Here is a 10281-nt window from a genome sequence, read left to right on the forward strand (position 1 = left end):
ACTTCCGCTTCGCGTCTTTGACCCGAGGCTTCCCTGAATTGGAACCACGCGGTCCTCCGGCGTCTGTCTCGGGAGGTGCGATGCGGCCCCTCACGGAGGAAGAAACGCGCGCGCTCTTCGAGAAGCTCTCCAAATAGTAAGCGGGGTGGCGGCGGCGGCACTTGTGTTCTAGTGGGTTCATTAGGCTTTGTGATTAACCCATGGAACTCACTCACACAAGATAGCCGGATTCTCACCCAATGGACTTCCAGAGGGAATTAGAGAAATCAGTGGAGGAGAGGAAGTCTGTCTCTTGCTGTTGGCCCAGAAAATAAAATGGAAGCGCAAAGATACCGCAAAGGTCCTCTAGCCTACTCCAATGGATGTGGATAATCACAACATTACAGGCAGGCAGCAACCCTTGCTCTGCTGCGGGGAAGGGGGCACCCACCTTCCCAGACAGACTGTACCAGTGTGGAATAGCTCTTCTTAATCTCCTTGCCACGTAAAAACCACTAGCTGGGAGACAACAGCAGGAGAACTAGATGGGTCTTGTTTTTAATGCAGAAAAATAATTACAGGGGTTATAGGGAAGTCAGTACAATAGTTTAAAATTGAAGTCTTCGTATACAGAGGCAGTATGTCTTAGAAATGACTGCTGTTCTCCACCCGTTTGCCGGCTCCCTGCAGGCATTTGACTTGCTTTTGCCATGAGGAGGAGGCTGAACTAATTGGGCCTTTGGTCAAATCTAGCATAAGAGGGCTGTTCTCATGTTTTGTGGGGACTGGCTGACAGTGTGTGTCTTTGTTCCAACCTTTTAAAGTATTGGTGAGAACATCCAGCTCCTGGTTGACCGGCCAGATGGTGCCTACTGCTTCCGCCTGCACAAGGACCGTGTCTATTACCTCAGGTGAGGAGGCCCTACATTCACCCTGGGGCATGTTATTAATGTTAACACCTTCATCCATAACACGGATCTTTGAACATGTGTAAGGCTCCCTTCCTCTTCTAGAATGTATCCACGTCTCTGTGGGTGGGGAGAAGAGTAGAGGCATCTATGGGGGAAAGTGCTTGTTTTCTTTTGTAAGATGCTGCTTGTTCTCACTACAGAGCTGCAAGGTGCTGGGAAAGAGATCTTGCTTCCCTTGTGTTTTTAGCAGCAGAAGAGCATGTAAAAGGAGCAGAACTGAACTAAGGGAAGCTGTACTCATGGACTGTCTTTCATATGCAAATGAAGGACAGAGAGGAGGGACTTGGTCTCATAATTTAACTCTGAGCTCCTGTCTTGTCTGATCCAGCTTTTGGCACATTTTATTACTTCCAGTGCAAGTGCAACACATTGTATTTGGGCACCAGGAGTGGCTATAAGGTCTTGCTTGTTTTAGGGTTGCTTGGATTAAATTCCAAAACTTGCCTTTCCATCATCTCAGTATCCCTGATTTGGTTTAGGTACCTTAAAGCTTCCAATCTCCCCTGTGGAAGCATATGACCAAAAAGCCACAATACTGGCTGCAGGTACTTGGAGTGTGCCTCAGGCCACAGCATGGTTCAGTGATGCTCTGATTATGACTTCGGAGCTTCTGAATCTGGTGAGACTGAGTCCCAATGATAAGTCTTTGCTTTCTGTTTCTTAGTGAGAAGATTCTGAAGCTTGCTACAAACATCCCACGGGAGAATCTGGTATCTCTCGGCACCTGCTTTGGAAAGTTCACCAAGAGCCAGAAGTTCCGACTCCACATCACTGCCCTGGATTACCTTGCTCCCTATGCCAAGGTAAAGATGGCACAGAGGAACATTGATTTGACGGGCACTATCCTACCAAAAATGTCAAAACACCTGTAGTGCTGTGTGGGGTGGGGACCTGCTAGCTGTTTCTTGGGAAGGAGGGTATTGTTTTTGATTGTGCTAATATAAGGACAGCACAGAAAGGGAACCCGTGGAGTGGTACATTTAATCCAACTCAAAGAGGATATCTCTCATTTTTTCTCATGCAGTACAAAGTGTGGGTGAAGCCTGGGGCAGAGCAGTCCTTCCTTTATGGGAACCACATACTGAAGTCTGGCTTGGGGCGCATCACAGAGAGCACTGCCCAGTACCAGGGTGTGGTGGTGTATTCCATGGCTGACGTCCCCCTGGTGAGTGACATATAGTGGGTGGGTGGGATGGTTGGACCTGAGTGAATTTGAAGTTAAGACAATGCCCCCCCCCAAGGTCTTAATGCCTGCCTTGTTCCAATTGACTTTCTTAGGGCTTTGGAGTGGCAGCCAAGTCCACGCAGGAGTGCCGTAAAGTGGACCCCATGGCGATCGTGGTTTTTCACCAAGCGGATATTGGAGAATACATACGGCACGAAGAGACGCTGACATAAATGGCAGGGCAGAAAGCCCCAAAGACTGACTTTCCCACCCTCCTCAGATAGAAGCTGCAGGCTTTCAACCAGCCTGTGCCCCTTTTCATGCAGACTGTGGAAGGTGCAACTGTAGGTTGTTAAACTGCCAGCAAAATATCTGTCTCCTGATGACCACAGTGAGACTAGACAAGTCACAAAACTTTGGGATGTAGCTGCAGGCCTGGCAGTTCTAGGGACAGAGCTACAATTCTGAAACAGTAAAGCTATTTCATTTTTCTCCTTTCATTATCTTGATTCATCTGATGTTCAGGGAACTGATTGCATTACAGCCTCTTTTATTTTGCCCTGGGCTTGGGCTAGGGAACCAGAGGTGTTTCACAAAGCCATGGAGAACCAAAAGCTTAGAAGTTCTCTTTTCCTACCTGCTGCAGCTGCCTTTGCTTCCAAGCTGGCTGCCTCTAAAGGAAGAGGAAGGAATCTTGTGTTTGGTGGTGGAGGAGATTGTGTGTGTCTGCATGCGCACCCCCATTTACTAACTATGCCCTTAATGTACCTCTTGGATCAATGTAAAAAATCTCACATACCTATGCTGTGGTTGCAGCAGGACTCCTGCATTTTGAGTCATGTTTATTTTAACTTGTGGCAGTTTCATTTCAAGTCAACCAACCCCCTCTGGCTCCTCTGGAAGAATACTTGGATTTTTCAGCCAACACCCCTCCCCCCACCAAAAATGAAGCCACACCAGCAGGTGGACATGCCCTTGCTCTCCTTTGCTGCTTGCAGGTATTTAGTGAGTCGGGTGTTAAGAGGGTGGCAAGGAGAGAGCAGTTTGGCTTTTCAGCCAGGCATAAATAGCCTTCTGAAGCAGCCTCAGCACCGTGGCTTGTTGGTGACTGTGGTGGGCTGCGTGGTGAAGAGGCGCTTGAGGAAGTAGAGTTGCAGGACACCAGAGAGAACAATGGCCAGGCTCTGGGCCGCTGACCACCAGTTCACGTAGTTGTAATTGGACTGCAGAAGGAAGTAGTCTGAGGTGCTCTTCATCCGACTAAAAGTGTAGTGGCGCCACATTTGGAAGATGCTGTTCAGCAGTTTTTTGGTACTCTCCTGTTAACAAAAGAGTGGAGCAGGGAAAGCTCTTCAGTCCCAGATGTCTGTCCTTGTCCCTGCTGTGGCTTTGCACAGATACTTCACTTAGGCTACAGATTGCTGCTCCTGGCAACCAGCTGTCTGGCCAACCATGGGGAGCTTTTTCCTTCACAGCCTGAAAGGAAAGGATGCCTGTCCTTCTCCCTAACAGCTGTCAGACTCAGGTGGGTAAAATAAAAAATAAAAAATCCAGGCTGCATCAAGCATGAAGGGGATCATATCTGTCCCATTTCCCCCCAGCCCCGGAGGTTCCAACTAGCTCCCAGCTTTATCACTGCTACCTTACTTATTTTTAGTTCTTTAATAAGTTACCTCAATTGCATCCAGTGTGTCGTTAAGTCTTTTCCTCTCAGCTTCATGTGGAGTTTGTAGATCAAAGCCCTCATAGAAGACCCCAAAGTTGAGGTAGACCTGCACGGAGCCAAAGTGGTTGTACCGATTGCTCAGACAGAGCTGATAGAAGCCTGCAAGAAAGAGTTCAACGTGTGCCAGGCGGACCAGCAGCTTTTAAGGCCTTCTGGTGTTGGGTGTGAGCAACACAATTTGAATTCAGGCCTGTAAGAGAGAGACGGAACGTGCCCCTCTCTTGAGAAGATAGCCTACATTTTAAAAGGGGTACCTGTGTCATTTAAATATAGCTTGCTTGGCCCTTGTATACAATAATCCAATTAGAGCCAAAGTTTTTCTGGGAATCCCTGGTTATTGTCCATCCCTCTAGAAAGAAAACCTAAATGGAGGAGTAAAAGATGGGGTGGCAGGCAGCAAGGGAGATTATGCTCGTGCCCATCTAACCAATCTGCTTTCAACTTCCTTTTGGGGGAATAAAAAAGTGGTTCAGAGGGAGTGAGCCTGTCATTCCTAGAGTGCTTTCTGAAAATCATTCATAGTTACTAGCCTCATATATTTGGGGAGGGTGGTAGGTGTGTCTCAGATAATATAAGAAGCTGCCTTAAACCAAATCAGACCTTTGGATCACCTAGCTTAGCATTGTCTAAACTTTCAGGCAATGGCTCTCCCAAGATTTCAGACATTCCCTGTCTTGCCTAGACATAGTTGGAATTGAATCTGGGGTCTTCAAATCTTATGCTCTCCTGCTGAGCCATAGGCCCAGAGATTTTTCCTCCTGTGAGGTTTATAACTAAATGGGTTTTCCATTTCAGAACCCAGCCTTTGAGCACCCAGTTCAAGGTGGCTTTATGGGAGGAGAGTCCACAATGGGGGACGTGCTCGCTGCATGTTCAGGATCACCTATTTTGCTTGGAGGCTGCACCTGAGCCAGTTCTGGGAGTTTAGAAAGCACTCTTGATATGGCTGTGTGTACAGAGAGGGAAGCACCTGTTTCCTTGGTTTGGAAGTTGATCTGTCCCCGTATATCCTGGGAGGTGCCAAGGTGGAGCCCATTGGGGTCATTTGCGGTTGCCAGGATGTGTTGGTCATGTCCGAGACCTGAAGACCACTGCACCTGAAACCAAGATAGAATAGGGATAGGACAGGACAGGACAAGAAATAGGATGGCATTGGTAATGCTATTACCATGTTACCTGCCACTTCCTTGTTTCTGGTTTCTTAGATGCAAGAGCAGATCTGTGCAAGTATTCAGCTACAGAAGGCAAATGGAGCTGCTATTTCCATATTGGAAGGCATGATGTACCTATCAGTTATGCTGCTGGTACATACGTACGTACGTACACACACACACGGCAAGGAGAGTTCTCGCAAAAGCAGGAAATTCATGAGAGAGTATGCACAAAAGATTCAGACAAAACAGTTTAGTCATTGTACTTTCAAAGCAACAGGTTACATGCTGATTATGTGTCTTCTCCACAAACCTCTGCAGGCAGATATGAGACAGGAATTGCAGGTGGCACTGTGGTCTAAACCACTGAGCCTAGGGCTTGCCGATCGGAAGGTCGGTGGTTCGAATCCCCGCAACGGGGTAAGCTCCCATTGTTCGGTCCCTGCTCCTGCCAACCTAGCAGTTCGAAAGCACGTCAAAGTGCAAGTAGATAAATAGGTACCACTCTGGCGGGAAGGTAAACAGTGTTTCTGTGCGCTGCTCTGGTTCTCCAGAAGCAGCTTAGTCATGCTGGCCACATGACCTGGAAGCTGTACGCCGGCTCCCTCAGCCAGTAAAGCAAGGTGAGCGCTGCAACCCCAGAGTCTGTCACGACTGGGCCCTTTACCTTTGCCAAGTTTCCAGTGCACTTAGTGTAGGAGTGGGCAACTAGCAAATTGACCTGCCACCACCAGCCAGCCCACTTCATGTTGGTAGCCCTTAATCCCTGATTTGGTGGGTGGCAAATATATGCGAGTGCCTTACCCTCCCACTTTCAGGGTTGGATGCCTCCCCAAGAACTGTGCCTGGAGGAAGCTGAGCTATTTCCTTGAAACTGGCCCATACAATAACCCCACATTTTTGTTCTAGACCCTTACTAAGAAACAAAAAAATTCTTCCTTCCAATCTCAACTAGAATCAACCAGTCACGGTGCCAGCTGAATCACCCTCCTGATTCCAGCTCCTGCGTCATGACTAGATTGACAGCATGGTCATGGTTTTGTTCCCCTTCAGAACAATCCAGTTTACCAAGAGGAAAGTGGAGCTGAATGTTTCTGTCTTGAGGCCAAGTGCCATGACAGGAGACTGCCAAGGTGCTTGAGGCTGGATTGTCAAGGCAGTTTAGAAGTAAAGAGTTTAAGAAGCTGGAAGGCTCCAGTTTTATAGCTGGCACCTAAAGGGAGGCCTTTGGCAGAGACCTCAGCATTGGCAAACCCAAGAGTGAGAGAAGGTTCCTTTCAGGGAGTCACTAAATCATCTTTATGGATAAATGGCATGGCACTTCTGGAAAATCCTGAATCTAAAAAACACACTCAGCAATGCCACCAGCCTTCCTCGCCCATGTAACCCTTGTGCTTTCCATATGTTTTGGATCACAATGCCCTTCAGCCCTTCCAGCATGCAGGCTAGGGCTAGGTATTCTCAACTGGGCAAGATAGTTAAATCTGACCAAGTTCTTTAAGGTGCAATGAAAGAATCTGGCTTGACTATTGATACTTTAGGGGTTCATGACAACCAATAAGATAATGCAAGATTCCCACAGTTTGCGTTCTGGGGGATGCTGGTTACAAACATAGGAAGTTGCCTTATGCTAAATTGGACCATAGGTCCAAACTAGCTGCTTGTTCCCTCAGTTTGACAGACAGTGGCTCTCCAGGGCTTCAGCCAGGGAAAGTTTTTCAGCCCTCCCTTAAAATGTCAGGGGTGGAAGCTGAGAACTATATGCAAAGCAGATGCTCTACCCCGCGCTAAATCCCTTTCCCTGGTTCTGCTGCTACTAGAGAATCTGGCTGCTCATTACTGTCCCCCCTTGACCACAGCACAACCCTTGTATTTTGTGGAACACCCCCTCCACCGGCACCCACCTGATAGCTAAAGTAGAAAAAGCCGCTCTGATGGGCAAATTGCCAGAAGCACTCTATGCTGCCTGCAGGGATGACAATGCCAAAGTTGTACTGGTCTGCCCCACGGAAAAGAGGCTGGTCGCTGGAACCACTCAGAGGTTCAGACTTGCGGGCTTGGGCAAGTTCCAGCCCCCCCACCAACAAGCCCACCATTGCAGCCACAGGTAACACTGCAAGCATCTTGCCGCAGGGAAGGTAGCTGAGCTTGGTTGGAGGCAAGTGCCAGAGCTGGAGTCCAGCATGCTGGCAGCTGGTAATCATTAACTCCACCCTCATGCCCTGTGTTTGTGCAGCTTGTGCCTTAAGGACACGCGGAGTGAGCTCAGTGGAAAGCAGTTCCTCCCCCTACCTGCTGATTGCCAGACTTCTTGGACTGCAATTCCCATCAGCCCTAGTCTCAGATGGTTGTGCTGATGTAACCTGTAGTCCAAGAGAACTGGAGGCTAGGGGAGGCAGTGGTAAAGTGTTCCTTCAAGCACAAGCCTCTTGCAGCAGATGAGCAGCAGAGCACTAGGCCCTGTACAGGGGAGGCAGCCGAGGGGCAGACAGAACATTGATTCCTCACCTTTCCTCCTAAGATCTCCAGGGGGCATACCTGGTTACTCCAACACCATCTTTTTCATAACCACCACCCTGTGAGGTTGAGAGTGGCTGGCCCAGGGAGTTTTCCTGCTCAGTGCTTTGAACCTGGCTGGAACCTGTCCCTGACATTCTGGCTAATTCAACCACCACACTGGTACTCTTTGCTGCAGGCTTCCTGTTGGGGCATTTGGTTGGCTGCTTTGAAAACCAGGTGCTGGACTAGATGGGCCCTTATTTGACCAGATCATCCGGCTGCTGCAGGGCTCTTCTGATGTTTTTATGCCAAAAGGCAACGTGAAATGGTCATATCTATTCTGTCTTAGATGAAGGTAGGTTACCCAACAGCAAAAAGCACAGAGCAATCAAATCTGCTATACTAGAGGGTAAGCAGGTCACACTTTCATTACTGCAACTCACACATACTGCATTTGAAGTCCCAAGACTGCAGTTCGATTTAAATAGTATCTCTTTCCTACTAAAGCCCTTTGTTGGGGGAAGAAACTGCCCTGACTAGTTTGCCTTTTTCTTTGCCCAGAGTGTGGCTGCATTCCATTCCACCCACTTCAGCACAAATCCTTGTTGTCTCCTTGTTACTCAAAAGTTCTCCCAAAGCACAAACTCTGCTTGCTTGTAGCAGCTGGTGCTTGAAGGACAAAGTGTGTATTGCAGGAGGAAGTTTTCCCAGCAGCTGAGATAAGAAAGGGCCCCTCTGGGATAAGATCTGCTCATGGGGGGGGGGGAGACAGCCACTTTCAAAATCTGTGTAGTTTTGGTGGTGAGGCAGAGGGAAAGCACAGCCACAACCCATTTTGCATGTGGTGTCTGGCTCCATCCACGCTACACAACCAGCCACTTCTTGGACTCACATAAGCGAGCATGTCCTACAACACATTTGAAGTTCAAGCAGTACCACCAGCTAAAAAAAAGAACAGGAGAAACAGTGGTGACAGGAACAATCTGCCCCAATGGGAGAACTAGTGTGGTGTAGTGGTTAAGAGTGGCAGACTCGTAATCTGGGGGACCGGGTTCGTGTCTCTGCTCCTCCACATGCAGCTGCTGGGGTGACCTTGGGCTAGTCACACTTCTCTGAAGTCTCTCAGGCTCACTCACCTCACAGAGTGTTTGTTGTAGGGGAGGAAGGGAAAGGAGAATGTTAGCCGCTTTGAGACTCCTTCGGGTAGTGATAAAGCGGGATATCAAATCCAAATTCTTCTTCTTCTTCTTTGTCCTGCCCCAGAACGCCTGGAATGCTAGTGCCAAACCAAATAGCTTGGTGGAGATTCCTCTTAACTATCATGGGGAGCAGCTAGGGTTGCCAGACTCAACAGAGGAAATTTGCTTGGAAACGAAACAAAGGGTCTCCTGGTTTCTCTTTAAGGTTTCCAGATTCAAAAGAGAGCAAGGCAATTAAAGGCACAGAAGTCTTGTCCTCTAATGAGTCTGGCAACCCTAGGAGCAGCGCCTGTTAAAGGAACATGAAATACAGAAGTTGGGAGGGGGAGCACTTTGAAACAGGTTCTAATGAAATCCTTAGAAAATTGGAACACAAAAGATCAGAATTAGAAGTGTTATATATGGAGACAATAGGCAAATCTTTGTGAGTCAAAAATTATATGAACATGGTAATAAACATTCCAAAATGCTAGCCAGGGCTCTCAAAAGAAAGCAATTTACATAAATTATTACCTTAAATATGCACCTTAAATATGGCACTTTCACTCATGACTTACCAATGACAAACTTAGTTGGTCTCTAAGGTGCTACTGGAAAGGGGGGAAATTATTTTGTTTCGACTACGGCAGACCAACACGGCTACAGTCCTACCTGTAACTAGGACTAAAATCAGATTGGTAATATGTTTATGGAGTTTTATAAAGAGCTATATAACTCAAAAAACCCTTTACCTGAAAAAAAATTAAGTGAGAAGATGTGGTATCAAACCTTTAACAAAGAAAGCACAACAAAAGATAACATTCTGCAGAAGGAATTGATCAAGCTATTAACTGAAGTATTGTATAAGAGCCCTTGTCCCGATGGGCTTGGCAACATTTTTAAAGAAATACAAAGACCTACTCGCACTTTTATGTTTGTCAACTTTATCCATCTTGCAAGAGTAATCAGGCGCTGATACATAGGTGTTGATCCAGAATAACTGTCCTTCTAAAGCCAGGCATGAAGCACAGGTGTGCTCATACGAGCCAATTACCTTATTGAATCAGGACCAGATTATATTCTTCTCAATTTTAGTTGCACATTTAAATCTAATAATTAGGAATTTAATACATATAGACGAAACATAGCCCTTGGGCATATCTTGAATCCCATAAGAAGACTGTTTGCTGAATGTGATTCACAATTCCTCACCAAACCATTCTTCTTGGCTTTATGTTCCTTAGATATTTACAAAGCCTTTGATGGTCTGGAATGGTGTTATCTCTTAAGATTTTGCAGACATGCCAACTAGGCAATCACCTTATTACAGCAATAGCTAAACTCTATTCAAATAATTCAGCTACTCTAAGAATTAATAACATGGACTCCTCAGCAACTGCAATCTCGGGGAGGGGGGGACGGGGACGGGACAAAACAAGGTTGTCCCTTGTCGCCACTGCTCCTCGCCTTCTCTTTTGAACCATTCACTAATATCTTACGTCTTAATCCAAATCTAAAAGGATATTCGAGAGAGGGCGAAGAACATCTGTTGACAATGTATGCAGATGATATTGTTGTGATGATGAAAGGCCCTAAGGGGTCAGCCTGTGCA

The 10281-nt window shown here is 47.1% G+C and overlaps 2 protein-coding genes across 2 annotated transcripts; one reads left to right on the forward strand and one right to left on the reverse strand.

Moving 5' to 3' along the window:
• Positions 1 to 19: 19 nt before the first annotated feature.
• On the forward strand, positions 20 to 2615 carry NIP7 (nucleolar pre-rRNA processing protein NIP7). Its single transcript, XM_035118124.3, has 5 exons — positions 20 to 136; positions 804 to 890; positions 1615 to 1753; positions 1975 to 2115; positions 2229 to 2615. Exons 1-5 carry the CDS (start codon positions 81 to 83, stop codon positions 2346 to 2348), a joined length of 543 nt encoding a protein of 180 aa, XP_034974015.1. The 5' UTR covers positions 20 to 80; the 3' UTR covers positions 2349 to 2615.
• Positions 2616 to 2920: 305 nt separating this feature from the next.
• TMED6 (transmembrane p24 trafficking protein 6) lies at positions 2921 to 7230 on the reverse strand. Its single transcript, XM_035118123.3, has 4 exons — positions 6897 to 7230; positions 4812 to 4938; positions 3789 to 3940; positions 2921 to 3434 (listed from the first exon to the last, which is right to left on the reverse strand). The coding sequence occupies exons 1-4, from the start codon at positions 7209 to 7211 to the stop codon at positions 3201 to 3203; spliced, it is 828 nt and encodes a 275-aa protein (XP_034974014.2). The 5' UTR covers positions 7212 to 7230; the 3' UTR covers positions 2921 to 3200.
• Positions 7231 to 10281: the final 3051 nt, after the last annotated feature.

The sequence above is a fragment of the Zootoca vivipara genome, chromosome 6 (genome assembly GCF_965207765.1).
Source record: "Zootoca vivipara chromosome 6, rZooViv2.hap1.1, whole genome shotgun sequence".
NCBI lineage: Eukaryota > Metazoa > Chordata > Lepidosauria > Squamata > Lacertidae > Zootoca > Zootoca vivipara.

What these genes read in the sequence shown, in the direction of transcription:
- NIP7 (XM_035118124.3), top strand. Translation starts at nt 81, where the DNA reads ATGCGGCCCCTCACGGAGGAAGAAACGCGCGCGCTCTTCGAGAAGCTC. An exon ending in ACCTTGCTCCCTATGCCAAG is followed by an intron (nt 1,754 to 1,974) that starts GTAAAGATGGCA and finishes TTTCTCATGCAG; the next exon opens with TACAAAGTGTGGGTGAAGCC. An exon ending in CCATGGCTGACGTCCCCCTG is followed by an intron (nt 2,116 to 2,228) that starts GTGAGTGACATA and finishes TGACTTTCTTAG; the next exon opens with GGCTTTGGAGTGGCAGCCAA.
- TMED6 (XM_035118123.3), bottom strand. Translation starts at nt 7,211, where the DNA reads ATGAGGGTGGAGTTAATGATTACCAGCTGCCAGCATGCTGGACTCCAG. An exon ending in CTTCCAAACCAAGGAAACAG is followed by an intron (nt 3,941 to 4,811) that starts GTGCTTCCCTCT and finishes TCTTTCTTGCAG; the next exon opens with GCTTCTATCAGCTCTGTCTG. An exon ending in ACACACTGGATGCAATTGAG is followed by an intron (nt 3,435 to 3,788) that starts GTAACTTATTAA and finishes TTTTGTTAACAG; the next exon opens with GAGAGTACCAAAAAACTGCT.